Source organism: Oryzias melastigma, linkage group LG15, assembly GCF_002922805.2.
Source record: "Oryzias melastigma strain HK-1 linkage group LG15, ASM292280v2, whole genome shotgun sequence".
Lineage (NCBI taxonomy): Eukaryota > Metazoa > Chordata > Actinopteri > Beloniformes > Adrianichthyidae > Oryzias > Oryzias melastigma.
The window spans coordinates 807240-827582 of record NC_050526.1 but is presented as its reverse complement, the minus strand read 5'-3'; the positions used below and the strand labels follow the sequence as shown (position 1 = coordinate 827582).

Genomic DNA, 20343 nt, shown 5'->3' with positions numbered 1-20343 from the left:
GAAATATGTCCCAAACCACTAAATAAACATTTTTTAACCCAAAAGTACCCATGGTGACATTAGTGTAGCTGAAAAAGATCAGAATTGTGTTATGTGGACCACTTGGTTTGTGATTTATTATCCTTAATTTTAATTTTAAGGAATAATTTTCCATTTTATGGTTGGTTAATTGTAAAAAAGTACATGTATTTTTTTGTTTCCGTATTTCCAGGCATCTTCATCCTCCAGCCCGTCTTTTAAGTTGGACAGTTCCGCTCCTCTGTTCCCTCACATTCCTGCACTTTTCTACGTCCTCCACCTGCTCTACCAGGAGCTGCAGCTGGACGAACTCCACCGATCCCGAGCCGCCTCTCTCGTCTGTTTGCTTCAGCAGCTCGCCAGGTGACCCAGAAACAGTCATTTCTCCTCCCATTGCGGAGCAATAAAAGCCTCGTGTAGCACGTACTGACTGGTGAATCAAGTGTCCGTTTTTACAAATGACATTAAAGAAAGAGCAGTTCCGTTAACTCAAAACGTTACCAGGCAGCGAGGGACCCGTGAAACAAACGTTCAATTGTTCCGCTCACAACATTGAACTTTTGCGGCGACGGTAAAAGTGGAACGTGGCTCATTGTTTTCGGTTTTTGCTGGCACAAAATCCCGGCTCTTTAGTGGGGCGCGCTGTGAAATAAACTTCAACAGATTGTGGAGTGTTCACTGGGACTGGTGGTGGTGATAAGGACACAATAGATGGAGTGGAGAGGTGAAGCACTCTTCAGGGTAATTGCAGTGTAGTGTTGGTGTGTGGGATGGCTGCACATTTTTACAGTTGTCTTTATTCACTTGTTAAAGAGGGGCGTTATTTTTATGAGTTTATAGTATTTAGAAACTGGTTTTATTTACACATACTAACTCACATTAATACACAGAAGCTCTGAAGTGTCTTTAAGTCTTTAGTCATTATGAATATATTTGAGATTTAGCAAAAGAGTTCACATTTGAAGCAATGTTATAGAGTTATAAGGTTAGGTACAAATTTAAATTTCTGTTCATTTACCTAGTTTTGTGCCTGTTCTCTCCTGTTTTAGATTCGTAAATTGGATGAATTCTTCCATAATAGCCCTACATCCAAAAATCAAAAAAAATACCTTAGGTCGCGGGCCGAACAGGATAAACATTTACTAAACACTCTAAAACTACATTTCTAAAACTTAAAAACTTTTTAATAATTATGAACTAGATATATAGCATTACCTGCAATAATGATAGTGTGAATTAGGGGGTGTAACGGATCATAAAACTCACGGTTCGGATTGTGTCACGGTTTTAGAGTCACGGTTTTAGGTTCACGGTTCGGATCAGTAAAGAAAAAAAAAACAACTGGAAAAAATAATGAGATAAAACCCTAAAAGTACTTTTGAAAAGTTTCTAAACATATTTGACCAAACGTATATAGAGTACTTCAAAGCATAAATATCCCCTCACATATTACATCGAAAAATGTTCTAATTGAGGCCAGTTTATAAAAAAAAAATATCTTTGAATTTTGGACCCAAACAAAAAACTAAAATGTGTTGTTTCTGATGACATTTACTTTTCTTGCGACAAAATCGCAAGAGATGTACACCTGCGCATAACAAGGAATGTGTGGGATAATGTCAAAAGCTGGTATTGAAGAACGCTTGAAAATAGTTGAAATTGCCAAATCTATCTGCAGTAACCTCAAAAATCCCCCCCATGCCCATCCAAATTAAATCCTGAATAAAATAGTTAAAATTAAGCTTAAATTATGCATTTGGCATTATTTTATTGAAACTTAAAAACTAAAAAAAAAAAAACTTAGGTTAGGAGGTTAGCCTAAACAGCTAGCTTGTAGCTGAAATATTAGCTAAAACTCCAAAATAGCCAAAAGAAATCTTAGTAAATGCCAAAATAGTCCAAAAAGCCAGCAAAATGCCAATTTTTAAAACTTCAAAGACGTAACTTTTTAACATAAATATGAATAATAAAAACAGGAATATTATTACAGAATAAATCAGCTATAATTACCTTTTTTATTCTCCATAAAAATATATTTTGTCAAAATTATTCAAGTTAGAAATGAGCTCAAGCTAATAAAATAAAATGATCTGGAGGGCCAGATAGAATTACCGGGAGGGCCGGATCCGGCCCCTGGGCCTTGACTTTGACACATGTGCCCTAGATATTTTACAGTAAACCTAAAGGTATAAATATTTCAAAAACACTCATTAAAAAAGCCTTTTTGCTGCAGGAATACTGTTCAGAAAATGAGTGAAAAGAGCTGAAGAATTCCAGTCTGAAAGCTAAGCAGAAATGCTTTTAACTAAATGTATAGCGTGCAGACACAAACGGCTTCTTACTCAAGTGTCTGCTTATAACAAATATTACATACTATTCAGCTTCGTATCTGTGGCTAAGTAGCAATGATTCACTGGTGCTAATTACTTCTGGCTTCTGTTGAAGCCAAAAAAACAAGTTAAATGTCACAGATGCTATTTGAGAATGTCAAGCTATTTCTGGGTTCTTGTCGGCGACCTGCAGCATCTTGGTGACCACCTGTGCAGTCAGAGGCGCTTGACCTGACATGGAATTTGTTCAGTAAAAAGGATGTTGGTGGGAAAAAAAAAATCACGATCTTTTAAATTAAATATGTCAGGTGTTAGACCTATAGCGTGCTTTAATTTTTGTAAAACTGAATTGTTTTTGATTGTATTTGCAGAGACCTTCAGATGGATGAGTATCTTGATTTGTACTGGAGAGACTACCCATCATTAATCAGCTGTTTCACTGAGAGCTGCATCATTGATCAGGGTAATGAGCATGTAATATGGTCTTCTCTTGTACTTATATTTAATTTATATCTACAGCCGATTTGTATATTTCATACATTTCTTTAGAGTTGCAGAAGTCTTTAGAAGAATACGTTTGTACCCATAACACGGCATCATTTTTGGGTTCTCTTCCTTCTTTCTCCTGCTCAGCTCTGATTGGTCAGATGCAGCGTCCGTCATCGATGAGCTCTGAGCCTCCATGTGTTTTTAGCTGGCTCAGCAGCTGCCTGAGAGGGGAGGAAACTCCCCCCTTCCCTTACCTGCCCGGCATCTGTCAGCGGACCAGGCTGTTGGTTCTGGTACAGTCGAAGCTTCTTTGTTTTTCTTAAAGTGTTAGTAATGGGCTGGGACAAAGCTAAAATAAGTATCCAGATATATTCCATATGTTCTAATGTATCAAAAATAACAAATAATTACCGTTGACAAACGCAGGTTTTTGTAAAATTTGACAAAATCAACGACAAATCACACTCGCATTTCGCCCTGCTTCAGAAACGGCTCGATTTGGGTCACGTGACGCGTTGACGTCATGTGAGTGAGACAGCGCCAGCAGCAGAATGCAGGCGGACCCAGGGTGTCTGCAGATACATGTATGTGTGTGCGCTGCGGCAAAGTTGAATTCTATAAACATCGGTGTTATGGTCCGACGGAGTATTAGGGCCACCAAAAAAAAAAAAAAAAAAATAAAATTATGATTTTTAAAGTCGTAAATTTACGAGATTTACAATCGAAATGAGCCTATTGTGAATGAACACTGTGAGCAGAACCAGACCGACTAAACTGTGAAAAGCTTCTGATTTCAACAGGTAAACTGAATGTTTAAAACATTGCACATGTTTGGAAGTTTCTTTGTTTGATTTGCAGTTTATTAATCATTGATGGTGGCTTGCAGGATCTCTGCATCCCATGTTGTTGTTGTGTGTTGAAACGGGACGATTCATGTGGAGAACGGGGCGGAGCACTGTTTACGTTCTCCTTTTTTTTCTGCGCATGTCAGAGACGTGCAGTAAGGTGGTGAATGAGCTTCTGGGTATGTGAATAAAGTGATTAAATAAGTGAATAAATAAGTGAATAAATAATGATAAAGTGGCGGACGGTCCTGCAAACATGTCTCTAAGCTCTTTATTTTGCATATGAAGCTCTGCATTACCGACCCTGATAGTCAGCGTCATTGATGATTTGATTTAGAGTCGCCAAAAGGTTCCGATCTGTAAATAAAGCTTCACGAGATGCTCCACGTCTTCCAGCTTCGAGTATGGCTCTGATAAACTGACAGCTTTCGGTTTCATGGGCATTGTCAGCGTCACTGTCAGTGTCATTGCCAAATAGTGAGCTCTTACTTTCCGCGCTGCCGGCTCAAATTGATAGGGCTTTACGGTCCTCAAACCACAAACACCCGGCGCCTCTGAATCAGCGTCACTTTTAGAACAAATGTTTCCACAATCTGAGTCTGAAGACAGAATTGTGGACCTTGAAATATCGCCGCTATCGCTAGCTCCGACACGCTAAGGAGAAGCCATCTTGCTATGTTGACTCCTCTGAGGTCACACGCACCACGTGACCAAAACGGAGCTTTTTACCCGGAAGAGACAGGTGTGCCAAATTTGGCCTCAAAAATGCCGTTTTATTTCAATATTTCTTGCTCAAAACACGGCAAAACATTTGGAAATGGTAAATATAAGGCGAAATACAGTTAACACCGAAAATGACCCACAACCCCATTACTAACCCTTTAAGCTCTCAAGGAATTCCAGTGTCCCACGAGTTTTTCAGAAATTAGTGAACATGTTTTTGTTAACACATACATTTTCAATAACCTACTTTTTTTTAAAGTTTGTTTTTAGTTACTGTTTGTTGGAGTAACTGATTCTTTAGTTGTAGCCGTTACAACTTTGATCCTGGTTCCTTCTCCTCAAGTTTTAAGTTCAAACCAGGCATGTGATCAAGAATGCGCTAAAGGCGTATTCTTGAAGGTGCCTTCAGTATTCGGTGTTCCCAAGACTAGCGCATGTACCTACAGCTGGAAGAAGCTTGGTATGAAATGCGAATCTCGTCAATCTTTCTCCAGGCTCTTCTGATAAATAAAATACTTGATGTCACATTGTCAATTTTCAAATGTTGTCACTTCCGTGAATTAAAAAGACACTCATCCTTATACCCCAAACGTGCATATACACCTGTTTACATAGACTTTTCATTAAAAGTGATTGTTTAGCCGAGGTCAACATTACTTAAAATCCCACTATGAGAATTTTATTTTATTCTTAAAACGTTCCCAGTAGTGTTTTAATTATGATTATGAAGTTTTGAACCAAAATCCCACAACCTAAATGTCTGAAAAAGCCGTTTTTTATGTTGATGTTTCCAAAATCTCCTCTGAGGGGGCGTGGCTTTTGGAGCTGAGCTGTGTAGCTCCGCCCTGACTGATTATAATAGCTCTGTGTCTCGCTAGCATAAATCTTCACCGCTGCTACATAATAAGGTCAAGCAATATCAGTAATGTCCAGCCGTATGGTTCTGATCCGGATGTCAGCTCAGACGAGGAAGTAAAGATCTTCATGGACTGAACTTCCTCCAAAATCCTGATTCTTTCTCCTTCCATATATGGCGAAAACATTAGCTATATTCCAAATTAGCATAAAAAACTCATTAGAGGCCAAATTAGCCAAAAAAGCTAGCTTGTTGCTTAATTACTAGCTGAGCTCCAAAATAGCCTAAAATTCCTCACTGAACTAAATTAGTCAAAAATGTTAGCATGCTGCTAAAATAGAAGCTAAATTCTAAATGATCCCAAACCAACTTCAGCAGATAACAAATTAGCTGAAAACATCAGCATTTTGCTAAAATATTAGCTAAACGCCAAATTATTATAACATTTTTCAGTAAACTAATTAGTCAAAAACCTGTTGTTAAAATTGAAGCTAAACTCTAAATTAGCTTAAAACCCTAAGTAGCAAAAAATGTTAGCCTGTTACTAAAATAGAAGATAAACTCTAATTTTTTAAAAAAAAAATGACTAGTATTTTATTTTTCTTTTGCCAGAGAGCCACCATGGAGAGATAAAAGAGCCACATGTGGCTCTGGAGCTGCAGGTTGCAGACTCCTGTGCTAGCGGGAACAGATGAGGGTTTAGTGCAGCAGAGCTGTTGTTGGAAAGAAGATCATTCATTCAAACAGAGTCTGTCCAAGACAGTTTGATTGATTTAAAAGGAGAAATACTCGGAAATGCAAAAATGAAAAGATTTCTTATTACATTTGTTCTCTTTTATAAGATAAATGCCACAAATAGATTTTACAAACTAAAAAACAGGATTTTCAGCAGAGGGAGACTTTAAAAGACTGACTTTTTACAAGTTTATTTTTAGTTTTACAATTATACCTGACATACAATACTTGAACGATAGTTAAAAATGTGATTTTTGTCTTTTGATTTTTTTTCTCCTTTTTTTTCTAAAAGAGTTATGCTCTATATGTCAACGGAGATGAAAATGCCACATCAACAGATGTATCAAAGTACATCGTCAAGGTTTCTGCAGGTATGGGTTACTGCATTATTTGAGCCCAGTTTACAGCTTATCTATGCTTGTTTTCAATTCTCTTTTTTTTTTACTTTCTTCTAATCTTATTTTAATATTCACACCTTTACTATCTTTCTTTTTATGGTTTATGTAAAGCACTTTGAATTGTCTCTGTACATGAAATGTGCTATAGAAATCAACTTGCCTTGCCACAGAAACTTTTTAAGTAGTAAACTCACCTTTTTACTTTTTCCAAAGATTTTTTGTTTCCATTACTAAACTGATTGTATAGTAAATGTTTGTAACTGCTGATTTTAGAAAAAAAAACAATGGAAACTAATGGCCAGGTTAGTTGTTGATGCAGATTTTAAATGGTAAAAGGAGATAAGAGAATTGGAAAAAAAATACACAAGACTTTCTTTATATTACTGATAACAAAAGATTTTGAGATAAATAATCAATAAATATATGAAGTTGTTTTTATGTCATTACCAGCTGAAGCAAATATTCGTACAAATATTGACAAACGTTTGTTACCTGCCACTTTTATGACTTCCTGCTTCAGGGATCGCCTGCTCTGCTGTCTTTATGTTTGACAAAAAAAGCCAATAACTGAATGACAGTCACTGCTGCAGGAATCTGAGCTGCCAGGATTCTGTCTGAACCCGAGTGTACGAGTCAAACGATGACGGTGGAACACCCTGAGCGACTTTCATCATGGATTTCCAGTGACAAAACAAAGAAATGCTATTTTATTGAAGGGTTTCATGAAAATAGTTCATTTGACAACCGAAAATGGATAATTTCTTGTTTCTAAATTAGCTAAAAACACGTACTACATGGATATCTTTTTCCTGCTTTTTGTGCTTTTCTCTTTTTTTAATTTATTTTTTCTTATTTTTTTAGGGCAGAAATTCTGCACAAGTGAACCACATATCAAAAGGTAATCAAGATTTAGAAAAAAAGGCATTATTAAGATATTTTTTTAACGTTTTAGTATTTTGTAATAAAATAACCTTTAAGGTAATTTCATTATTAGTTAGTTTTACAATAGAATATTATTTTTATTCCCTAAAGATCAGTTTTGAAAAATAAAAAAAAAATTTCCTTGTTGGGTTAAATGATCTGAATTGAACTACTATGCACAAATTTGTAAAAAGGGACCTTTCCTGCTGTTTTGTTCTTCCTTTTTTCACAGTTTTAATTTTTCTGTTTTCTTTTTAGACAGAACAGTGTGAAAGTTCGGTTTTCCAGTGAAAGTTTAGCAGAGCAGCTGGTGGTGTGGCTCACTTCAGAGGGTAAGAGAAGCATTACGTTTTGTTTTATAATTGCTTTTAAATTCAGCATTTTCCAGTAAAACTTGCCTTTAAACTGAAGTTCACAGGAACATCTCTTGTTCAATGTCGTGTCATATTTTGAGTTTTGTAGATGCAAGATAAAACACATAACTTGCAAAAGTTTGCAGAAATGTTTTCAAGCAGCACAAGGACATCTTTTTCAAACATGAAAATGTCCGTCTCTGGTCAGGTTTCACCCTGAAAGACTTGGAGTCGGTCCCTTTCGGCGTGGCTTTGCCCATCAGAGAGGCCATCTATCGCTGTCGGGAGAAGCCCCGCTCTGATTGGTCAGAGGAAGTCTGTCTGCTGATTGGGAGACAGGACCTGACGAAACAAGCTCACAACATGACTCTGGCCAAGACTAAAGCTGTAAGTTTGATGTCAATTCGACCCTTCATCTGACTTTAATGGGAGCTTTAATGCAGACGCAGTTTATTTTTATAGAATCCAAGTGGCTGCACTTGATTTGTTACCACTAATTCTATTATTCTTAAGTCGAGGTGTCACATTATCCAGCGCCATCTGCCTTGTGTAGATCGCTTTTCACACTTTTTGATTTATGGGGCGGCCTGTTGTCAAAGTAACACGACAATAAACCGCTGAGCCGGCGGAAGCAGCGCAGACCTCATCTGCAGCAGCATTGTCACCCACAATAGATCAGGCAGCGTATCTTTACGGATTAACTTTATTTAATAACCTTTCACAGAACATGTCAGGAGACAGGAAATAAACTTCTTCCCTTCTCATCTCCTCCTCGCGTTTCTTACAGAAGAAGAAAACATTTGTAGTCCGTTTGTAGTCACTGCAAGATCGTGAGGTCCTGATCCTTAACGTGTCTTTTTCCTTCCGTTTTTTCAACAATTAGTGAATGTTTTCACTATGATAAACATTTTAAGTGCTATATTAACATCCTTCGAGGTTATTATTGTTGTTACCGTCCGAAGACCGGAAAATGCTTTAGCGGAAGTGATGTGTGGTCGTGTGTGCGGGAGAGCGGTGCAACCGATTTGCTTCAGCATACAGAAAATGCAGCCACAGCCAATTTAGCCAAAAAAGCTAGTTTGTTGATTTAATACTAGCTAAACTCCAAGATAACTTGAAATTCTTGAGTGAACTAATTTAGTCAAAAACGTTAGCCTGTTGCTAATATAAAAACTAAACGTTAAATTGCCGTATAAAAATCTCTATAGATAACAAATTAGGCAAAAACATGTTGTTAGCATGTTGCTAAAATATTAGCTAAACTCGATTTCTTTTTTTTAAATACTATAAAAGATGAAAACATAGCCCATGAATATGTTTAAAGGCTTGTTGCTAATCTACTCAAAATGTTGACATTTGAAGACTTTCCCATTAACATTTTGCATATTTGCATTTTCTTTTGCATATTTTGAATACCAAAAATCTGAACAAGCTTAACATTTTGAAACCAAGATTGCTGAAATCCCTGAAAGTGTGATTGAGTTTTTACTTGCTGAAAAACGTACAGAAAGGAGCAGGAGGATCACTATAGTGTGAATGCTTACTAAAACTTTCACACAATTATGACCTCTCCAACGATTCTCACAAAAATTGGGCGGTGACGGCCAATGTTGAAGATTCTGCTGATTTCTTCCCGTTGCATTGGCAGTTTTATATGCGATAGTAGCTTTACTTGTGTAAAGTTTAAAGTGCTCGGATTCACATAAATATTCCTTCATCTTAAAAGCTGTGATCTGAAACTTTAATTAAGTTTGAGATGATATTTTGGATAACCCTTTTTTTGTGGCCCTATAAATGTTTTTGAATTCCCTGAAATGAAAAAAAAAACATGTTACTACAGTATTAAAAGAGCCAAATAACATGCTCTCATATTAGTTCATTTTTCTTAAAAATATATCGTTTTGCCCTCTGACATAAATAAATGATATTTTTTTCTTCAAAATGATCCATGACTAAGGTTGAAATGATTGTACTGCTACATCGCTTCTGCTTCCAGTCTGTAGGTTCAGGGCTGTCACTGGAGCCTCCCGCTACAACAGAGGCCGATGAGGAAGAAGACGGGATGTCTGACATCATTCAAGAGGTAACTGGATCATTGAAAGTGTTTGGTTTTCTAGCTTTGCAGAGGATACATGTCTTTTTTTGTTAAATATGCCATTTTCTGAGAGAGATTTTTTTTTAATCTTCAGGTTACAGGACTCATTTGGAGTCAGGATCTTCGGGTCCAGGAGGTTAGGAGGCTTCTGCAGAGCTCCAGACCAGTGCGAGTCAGTGTTGTCCAGTTACCTGAGGTTTCTGACCATGAGTACATAGAGGAGAAGGAAAATAAGTGAGTAAGCTTGCTTCTAAAAGGCATGTTTTACCCTTTACTGTCAACATTTCTAATAAAGTTGAACTTTGTCTTTATTTTCATCCAATTTTTATGCTGGTTTAAGTTCAATGTGTTGCATTTTTTGAGCTGTTCTGTTTGGTCTGCTGACTTCAGACTCCTGCAGTTGTGTCAGAGGACCATGGCTCTTCCAGTTGGCAGAGGCCTCTTCACTCTCTTCTCCTATCACCCTGTTCCCACAGAACCTTTACCTGTGCCAAAGCTCAATCTTACAGGTACTATGACACATAAGCATCCTCACCGTCTTATCCAAGCTTCATGATGTAGTTTGTTTTATTACAACTAACTTATTGCAAAAGCCACTCAACTAGTTTAGTTTTATTAATGAATAGATGAATCTACACATAAATGACATGAAATGTCTCCTGTTGTAGGTCGAGCACCTCCCAGGAACACCATGGTAGATCTGAACAGTGGAAACATAGACGTTCCTCCAAACATGACCAGCTGGCCCAGCTTCCACAATGGAGTAGCAGCTGGTCTCAAAATAGCTCCAGCTTCCCAGGTCAGTATGAAACCAGAGCTGCACCGTCGGCTTCTATGTTCACCTTAAACCCAGTTAAAAATCACTTTTAGGAGAAAGGTACGACGTTTCTAAAGAAATCCTTCAAGCCCAGTGTAATCCTGGATCCACACGAACACCATTCACACATCAAATTTGTGTTCACTGCCTCTACAAAAGCATCAGTAAACATCTATCCATGTCTTGGTTCATTAGATCAGTTTTTTTTTTTTTTAACATTGATGATGTTCACCATCTGCTGCAGGAGCTGCATCTGAATGATGGCGCTTTCAGCGGTACTTCTGTCGCTCTAAGACCCAGTTTGATGACTTGCAAAAGTCGGAGGTTGCAAAAGATAAAAGAAAGAATGATATTTTAATGTTAAAAATCATAAAGTTTAGGAAACTGTCTAATTTCCCTCCATGTTTGTTTAGACAGAGTGGTGGTTCTTGAACGCACCACACTTGGCCGGTGTGAAGGCAGCATCAGTAGCAAAGACACCTGCAGTGCCCTTTAGTGGGAAGTAACTAGGGCTGGGTATCGCCAACAATTTCTTGAATCATTTCGATTTGATCCACCAGAGCCTGGATTAGATATTCGGATTATTCTGATACAGTTCACCTATAGTAAAATGTATTTGTGAAAATTATCATGAGATTGTTAATACCATACAGTGTTACTTGGATTCTCAAACGGAGAAGCTTCAACAATTGTGCTGTTTCTCCTGTTGGGCGTTTCAGTTTGGCCACTAGGTGGCGATCGCACTATAGCATTACACCTTATTCCAGAAGAAGAAGAAAGTATGAGAATAAACTGTACTTGAGACCAAAAATTGTTACTTTAAAAAACATTTGGTTAAAAGAGTTTGGAAAATTCCTACCTGTGCGTACATAAAGATGTTCATTTAGTCAGCATTGTATGTTTAGGTCACCGAGCGTTAGCATTAGCTGTCCTATGGGAAATCCTATTATACATTAGCATTAAGCTAGTGGACTTGAGCTTTTTGCGTTAGATCAATCTCTACTTTTATGGATCGATTGTTGATCTATTATTCTTAAATTGATTAATCAATTTAATCAAACCAGCCCAAGAAACAACTGCTAAAGGACAAGTGGTTATTAATGGAAGAATAACAAAGGTATGAACCAATATTAATGTTTTCATTAATCACATTCGGACTGTAAGTCGCACCCCGGGCCAAACTATGGAAAAAAACGCGACTTGTACTCCAAAAAATACAATATTTTAATCACTGTTGATAAAAACACGTATTTTTAACTAAAGCTGAACGTTTGAGGTTTTATTTGTGGCTTGTGCATTCATAATAAATCACTTTTGGAAGATATTGTTATAAATAAATAGGAAATTGTTTCTATAAAAGAGCACGTCTTTATTTCTTCCATATATTGTGCTCTTTTCCCCTAAGGTGGAGTCGGCCTGGATCGCTTACAACAAGCCAAAGACTCCTGAGCTGGCCAATGAATATGCTGGCTTCCTCATGGCTCTGGGACTCAACGGACACCTCACCAAACTGGCCACACTCAACATTCACGACTACCTCACCAAGGTGCTCGCACTTCCAGGCAAAAACACAAACACTCAACAGCTGCTGGACTTTTTTATTTGACCTCAACCTCCATAAGTAGATCCAGGTTGATCTAAACTCCTTCAGTGCTCAGTCTAAACTAGGTCAGGCCTTGGATTGCTGTTCTTTACAGCACAAACGTCTCACCAGCTTTTTAAGTTATGTTTTATGCAAAAACACATTGATTTATTTCTATTGACTTAAAAATTCAAAAGTTTTCTCTAGATGAGTGTAAAGGAGCCAGTCAGAGTGAAACTCGGCCTTCTGAGAAGTTTAAAGTCAGATAAGCTACTTTCAAGTGAGAAAACAGGATGTAGCAAGGCCGATCTTATTCATGCTCGATGAAGAAGATGATGCTGAGAACACCCTGATTAAATTGAGGTCGGCGTTCTTTGGTTTGCTTTCACTTTTTGCCAATTATCTCTAAATGTCATGTAACAAACAACGATTGGGAATTTAAAATGATTTGTCTTGTTGGTTGTCAGTCGGTGATGCATCTAAAAAAATGTTTTATTTCCTGTTTGTCAATAATTGATGATTTTTGCCTTGAAAGATTTAAAACAATTTTTCAGTTAACCACAAATGTAATTGTGCAGGTTATACTATTGAATTATCTCTGAGGTTAATACATCACAATAAAGTGAATTGCTTTTGTTTTTCAAAAAAAAAACACTTTGAGAAAACTTTTCCTGTCTGATTTTTAAAGCTTAACTCAAGATTTTGTAGCTTAAGAGACATGCAGTAGGATGAATGGTAGAAAGGTTTCATGTAACACATTCTGCAGTGAGAACAGGAGTGAAAAAGCTTTTTTTTTTTTTTTGTTTCTTCTCTGGCAGTAAGAGTAAAATTATGCAAATGCAGCAACAGATTCTTTGGAATTGTTGGTTACTGTGGTTTTATCAATGAAAATGTGCATCTTTCCAGCAAAGCATCGAGTTTTTAGTAAAAAAAATAAATCAATAAAATTGATTTAAAGTCCAGTTTATCAATTGACATTTTAATCCGAGCTGCAAATTAAATATGTATATTATTCAATATATTTGATCTTTTATTTTTTTGCATTTTTTGTAGGAAGATTTACTTACATTTTGCAATATTTTGGATGTGGAATACTTTTTTTTTTTTTTTAAGCTCAACTTTCTAATGTTTTTTGTAGATTTTTAAATACATGTGCCCACTTTTAATTTATTAATCCATACTTTTTGTATCTCTTGAGACACTTTCAGAAGACATTGTTATATATAGAACTTTTGAAAGATCTGTTATTTATTATTTCAGTTTTTGAGTGAATTATCTCTATGAGTAATTTGTATTTTTCTAATTCACTAGACAAAAAAAAGTCAAACCAGCTACAAGATTAATTGATAACATTTTCAAAAGTTTTCTCTTTTTTAAAAGTCAGATACCAAAACTTTTGTGAAAGTGAAACCTTGAAAATATTACATTGTAGCTCTTTGTTTAAAAAAAAAATAAGAAGTAACTGTAAAGGGAAAAAAAAGCAAATTAACTTAAAAAAACAACAGTTAATAAACTTGTAGTTTATCGACGTCATACTGACACATTTGGGCTTAATTTTTAGCTTAATGTATCACAGAATATTAATGTATTGTCAGTAAACACAACCAGAATTAAAGCTACGTTAAGGTATAATCCACTATTTATAAATTATAATTCACTGGATTATAAAGCAGATTTTCTATTTTTGAACCAATTAAAGGATTTAAAGTGTTTCCTGTGCTTTTAATATACGGTAGTGGTCACTTCATTGGCTGAGATTTAGTTTTTGTTGGTCATAATAATGAATTTGTGGTTGAAATGTACCAGAAACAGTAAGCACATTTTCTTAAATCATTGACTTTACACTTTCTACTGCATTTGATGCATTGCCATGATCTTATGGTGTAGGATGTCTTTTATTTTGAAAGGAAGTAATGTAAAGCTCTGTCAAAAGTTATAAACCTATTCATATTTAAAAAAAAAGGTATTTCCGTCTGTTTTGGTCAGACTTATTAAAGGTAAAAAGAGGCGCTAAGGGTGACCCCTACTACATTTTTTTAAGGTGTGGATTATTTAATTAGCCTTTATTTAATTGATTTAGTTACATTTATAAATTGATGCTGAGGTGCACATAGATAATAAACTTTGTGGATTTTTACATCCCTGTTGACCTGAAGACGTCTTTTTTTCTCAACACTACCTCCAGAATGCACAAATTTTATATACAAACCAAAATTTTGGTAAAAAGTTTGATATTTTATGAGTTAAAAGCGCATATTATCTTATGCTGCACAACATTGGTTACTAGCTGTTCAGAGATGAGATGATCCTGTTTGGATCAGAGCACCTTTTATTTTGAAAATAAGTTAAAAAAAAAAAGTCACATTTTGAGAGATGCTGGGTTCTTTTTATATTTTTGCTTTTATTCTTGCCAAAAAAATAGGCATAATTCACATTATTATTAAAAAAAAAAAGGTCATGAATGAAAATCCAAATTTCTTAAAGGCTAAACGAAGACTATGCGGCTCCTTCTAGGTTTTAATCAGTAGAAAATTGTTAAAGGTTGCCAACCCCTGGGATAGAAGTATCAAAAATGTCCTAATTTTGCACGTTTTTGTCGATTAATGTCTCATCTGCTCTGTTATTGTTGTCAGGGCCATGAGATGACTAGCATCGGACTCCTGCTGGGTGTGTCTTCCGCCAGATTAGGCACGATGGACATGTCCATCACTCGTTTGTTGAGTATCCACATCCCCGCCCTTCTCCCGCCCACCTCCACGGAGCTGGATGTGCCTCACAATGTTCAGGTGCGAACCTGGGTGTTTTTTTGGGGTTTCACACCCTAAAAAATTGAGCTATTTTAAATGTCTACTTCTCGCTTTTTTTCTAGGTCGCCGCTGTAATCGGCATCGGGCTTGTGTACCAGGGGACTGGACACAGACACAATGCAGAAGTCTTACTGTCGGAGATAGGTCTGTTTTTGTGTTTTACATTCTACTTTGATTCTTTGTTGATTTACTGTAACTTTTCAACCGTTAGCACGATCATTTCAGTAGATTTTGAAGGAGAAAAGCGGCTCGTCGCTTTTCTCCTTCAAAATCTACTGGAATGATCGTGTTAACGGTTGAAAACTTAAAGATTTTGTGTTTAAGCATCACTGGTGACGCCTCAGGGGTTAAAGGGTTAAAATGCATCAATGGGAGGAAAAAAAAAAAAATGTATTATATGTTTGTCAGGCCGGCCTCCTGGCCCAGAGATGGAGTACTGCACTGACAGAGAGTCCTACTCACTTGCTGCTGGATTGGCTTTGGGCATGGTCTGTTTGGGGGTAAGTCACACAGACTAAAACACTCCAGTTCTCAGTTAGATAGTTTAAAGTAAAGTCTAATATAAAATCGATTGTTTTTTTTTTAGGGCCGCGCTTGTTGACTCATTAACGCACGTGATTAACAAATTAGGATTAATGCGTTAATATTTATTAACGCAAATCAATCGCACCTCTCGGATAGTGCCGCTAGTAACAATTATTTTAGTAGTCGAATAATCCCCGATTATTTTTTTCCGATTAGTCGTCTAATTGGGTCATGCATAAAGTGGATGAAAAACAAGCATCTTAACCATCATTAGCTTTAAACTAACTAAAACCTATATACATTCACACTAGCATTATCTGCGACAATGCTAGTGTGAATGCTGTAAGCTGAATTTGGCCACTGAAAGTGCTAGTGATGCTAGCTGAAAACGCTGAAGCTGATAGCCAGCTAAAATATTAGCTAAAAATAAAATTAGCCTAAAAAAAACAGCTAGCATGCAGATAAAATATTAGTTAATGCCAAATTGGCCTAAAAAATAAAAAAAGCCCAAGTTTGCCAAAACAGCTAGAATGTAGCTGAAATATCAGCTAAACTCCAAAATAGCCTAAAAGCGTAAATTACCTAAAATGGCTTGCAGGCTGCTGAAATATTAGCTAAACTCCAAGTTAGAATAAAAAATGGAAAAAATACTAAATTAGCCAAAATAGCTAGCATGCAGCTGAAATATTAACTAAACTCCAAAATAGCCTAAAAATCCTTATTAATGCCCTAATAGTCCAAAAAGCTAGCATAATACCATTATACCTTTCCACTTTACTGCACTCTGACTCTATATAATATAAAGTAACGACTTTCTCTTTCCTTAAGCGGTGCAGTCATCCACAGTGTGTGTTTGGTTATTTTCCCACTTCTACCATGGTTAATTACAAAAAAAAAATCTGTTTTTATTTTTGTGGTTTAGATCACTTTTTCACAAAAAGCTGACTATTTGATCCTTGATCCGGTGCGTTGTCATGTCATGTCTGATTATTCGCAGATGATAAGTGGTCGGCAAATACTGTAAATAAATAAAAAATTAATCACGATTAATTTTTCCCCAGTTTGCGATTAATGTGTTCATTTTTTTTAATCAATTCCCGGCCCTAGTTTTTTTTTTCCATTATTTTTTTTAGACTAAAATAAAAAATTTTGCACTTTAGCTTCATTTTGATTGACTCTAAAATTGAACAAAAGGGATTTGCGTTGATACATTTGCCTAATGGAAACATGGCAATTTAGGAACAACTCGCATTTATTAAAAAAAAATGTTTTCGGGAGTGCTTTTTGAGATGTATTGAACTATTTCACAAAATACTTTTTCGAATTAAATAAGTCACGTGACCAAAATTCCATCCATCCATCCATCTTCCTCCGCTTCATCCGGGACCGGGTCGCGGGGGCAGCAGTCTAAGCAAAGATGCCCAGACTTCCAAAATTGACCAAAATTGACTTGATAAAATCGATTTCTCGATCTAAGCTTAATAGATCAATAATCGATTCATAAAAGTAGAGATCGATTTAATCCATAAAGCTAAAGTTCGCTAGCTTAATGCTAATGTATAATAGGATTTCCCATATGACGGCTAATGCTAATGCTCAATTGATGTAAGCATACATTGCTGACTAAATGAACATTCATAAATACATCTTACGGTATGTTTCAGATTAATATGAATATCTTCAAAACATATATAGATCAGTAATGTATTTCTAATAAAATGTGTCTAAATGTGCACTCTCAAAATTGAATTGAGAGGATCGAAATAATATGTAAAGGATAAAAGAAAAGTTAATCAAAACGATTCTGGAATTTATTGACGATGTCCAGCGATAGTTATTCACCACCTTCAATATTCTTCTATTAAATGATTAAATTTGTCTTAAATGTTTGGGATTGCTGCTTTCTCAAAAGGATCTACCCATCATTTTTTATTATTTTCCAGCATGGAAGTAACCTTATTGGAATGACGGACCTCAACGTTCCTGAGCAGCTGTACCAGTACATGGTGGGGGGGCATCGCAGAGCTCAGGTTGGGGCCAATCGCGAGCGACACAAGTCTCCCAGCTACCAAATTAAGGTAACCAGACAACAAAACCAACTCTTCATTCTATAGCTTTAGACTGTTGCCTTTCTCCTATGAATAGCCAAATGTTTATTTTTTATTAGTTTTTGAATTCAGTTATTTGCATTCATTTAAAATAATAAAGCAATTTACTGTGTAGAAATCATTAGCAGCTCGACTTTCTCACATTTCACAGCAACACTTGTACTGATTCATCAAACATGTCCAGCTTGAGCAGTTTAGATACATTAATTATTTCTTTAATTGGATTTATTGATTTTTAAATGAATATTCATTCTGCAGACGTACTCTCTGCAGCCCAAATTCTTGCACTTCTTCATCTCAGTTGCTTAAGAACGTAGTCCTGCATTTAAATGGCATTAATAAATAATGAAGTTGCAAAATATGATTTTTTTAATTAAACAATCTTAATATAAATCATCTAAACTGTATCAGAACCCTATCGGAAAGGCTGTATTCAGCGTATCTGATTTAATTAGAGTAATTACAGTCTTAATGAAACATAAGTTATAATTCGATGATCTTGCGAACAAAACACAAGATGAACACACACACAAATACAGAGTATTTATTTCTCCAACCATCTTCTGCCTAACAAGAAAAGTTCTTTAGATTGACGTTATTTTGATTTCATAAATTAAACTGTTTTTATTAGTTTTTTGCTAAAACATTTGTTTAAGATTAGTTTTTGATCAAACTGACTTATATGATTGTTTCCTTTTTTGTTTGTATTTGTATCAGTCAAAGAGAGACAACAGGCTCTGCAAACAGCTCTGACCTATTTCCTGTGGCTCGCCTCACTCGCATCTTGTGAGGCGCGACCAAACCTTGTGGGTCGTGACTCAAATCTCGCAGATTGCGACTAAAATCTTGCAGGTTGGGGTGGGGACTGCCGGAGCTGTTGGGCGGTGGCCAGGGCCTCCTGGCTGGGGCGTGGGGGGGTTTCCGCTGGTCTGGTGTCTGGATGTGGGCGGGCGGGGGTGCCGAGTGGCCTTCCGGGTCTGGGCGTAGGTGGTATGGAGTGCGCGGTTGGGTGGGGGTCTGGCTCGGCTTGGGGGGTGGTCCTCTTGCTTGCGTTGGAGGGGCTGGCGTGGGGCCCCGTCCTGGGGGAAGCCCCCCTCCGTTGGGGGGGCCGTTCGTCTGCACCTGGGGGCTCTGGTGTGTTGTGGTCTCTATCTTTCAAAAGTTGACGGTCGCCTCGGTCCCGTCGGTGCCTGGCCAGTGCACCCACAGGAGAAGTGCTTGGGGGCGGGGCCTTGGACTTGTCCCTGGGACTTGGCTCCTCCCTCCTTGCCTTGGGTGGGGGGCGGTGGCCTGGGGGGTCGGCTCTTGGGGGTCGGGGCCCTAGGCGGGGGGAACTTGGGCTCAAATCTCGTGGGTTGCGACTCAAATCTCGTGGGTCGCAACTCAATTCTCGTTGGTCGCAACTCAAATCTTGTTGGTCGCGACTCAAATCTCGTGGATTGCGACTCAAATCTCGTGGGTCGCGACTCAAATCTCGTGGGTCGCAACTCAAACCTCGTGGGTTGCGACTCAAATCTCGTGGGTCGCTACTCAAATCTCGTTGGTTGTGACTCTGATCTCGTGGGTCGTGACTCATCAACTGCAATCCAAAGTCCGGCTGACAGCAGAAGTCAGCGCACAGACAAACTCCTGCCGCATATAAGCTCCTTTTATCAATAAAACTCGCACTACTGAGAGTTTGGGGATCATATTATGGGACTAAATGAATCCACCAGCGGTCCAATGTTCAATTTTTTGAAGGAAGTGGCATAAAAGCCTCGAGGCGGCTCACGGGTCAGAGCTCACGACTGTGAGTCGAGATCTGCGAGATTTGATAGTGACTCATAAGATTTGAGTCGCGACTCACGAGACGCGAGTCAGGCAAGCGCCTGCCCCTGCTGCAAAATCTTTAAGAACAAAAACTGCTTTTATGAACCAAACAAGAGGAAAGGAAATAATTCAGTCTTTTATTGAACTTGTTAGTAGTCTGTATGTGTTGCTTTGACATTACGTGTGGTATGAGCCGGTGCTGTGTTAATAAACAAAGATTTAAATGGTACCTTTCGACGTAGGAAGGTGACACCATCAACGTGGATGTGACATGTCCCGGGGCGACGCTTGCCCTCGCCATGATCTACCTCAAGACCAACAACAGGTGAGAAGAGGAAGTCCAATTTCACACAACTTTTATCACCTTTTAAAACATATCTTGGTGAAGTTATTAGACTTGTGATCTGGTAATTGCATTGTTAGTTACCTTTATGCACACATATTTAGAATTATAACCGAAACATAAAGAGCATTTAAGCCCTTGTTACTATTGGTGGGGGGACACATGTATTATTATTATGATTCTGAATCCTTCTATGATTTTTAAATAATCGATAATTGAAAAATGAATATATTTTAAAATGAAAAGTAACAAGCGGAACTAAACATGGGCCGGGTTTTACTTTTTGAAGAGGACACAAGCATGGCTGACCTTGATGCTCGCGTCATACAACCGCCTGACTTCAGAGTCGATGGTCAATTGGCTTTGGATAAAAGTCATGCGGGGTGTAAGAAGTTCTGTTCTGTAGGTAACACAGCAAATTAGTAAAATCCAAGGGTGGAGGAAGGTAGAAACTGTTCAGGTGCTGCTGGCATGACAAGTTCTGCTGCAATAAAAAAAAATACATTGATTATCCTAAAGAAAGAGAATGAGGGCTCCATATGTTAAAGCTGACATACAAAATCCTTTCAGCACTATATACCGACACAAA

The 20343-nt window shown here is 37.4% G+C and overlaps 1 protein-coding gene across 3 annotated transcripts in view; it reads left to right on the top strand.

Moving 5' to 3' along the window:
* Positions 1-20343, top strand: part of anapc1 (anaphase promoting complex subunit 1) — a 58205-nt gene that overhangs the window by 17864 nt on the left and 19998 nt on the right. For all 3 annotated transcript variants that reach the window (XM_024297031.2, XM_024297032.2, XM_024297030.2), the window contains exons 22-38: positions 212-381; positions 2720-2811; positions 2982-3130; positions 6289-6367; positions 7256-7292; positions 7574-7647; positions 7877-8055; positions 9665-9751; positions 9858-9997; positions 10154-10272; positions 10432-10562; positions 11986-12126; positions 14796-14948; positions 15032-15113; positions 15378-15469; positions 17438-17572; positions 19654-19736. In XM_024297031.2, the coding sequence (XP_024152799.1) occupies positions 212-381; positions 2720-2811; positions 2982-3130; positions 6289-6367; positions 7256-7292; positions 7574-7647; positions 7877-8055; positions 9665-9751; positions 9858-9997; positions 10154-10272; positions 10432-10562; positions 11986-12126; positions 14796-14948; positions 15032-15113; positions 15378-15469; positions 17438-17572; positions 19654-19736 (1943 nt within the window). The remainder of the gene's footprint in view (positions 1-211; positions 382-2719; positions 2812-2981; positions 3131-6288; positions 6368-7255; positions 7293-7573; positions 7648-7876; positions 8056-9664; positions 9752-9857; positions 9998-10153; positions 10273-10431; positions 10563-11985; positions 12127-14795; positions 14949-15031; positions 15114-15377; positions 15470-17437; positions 17573-19653; positions 19737-20343) is intronic.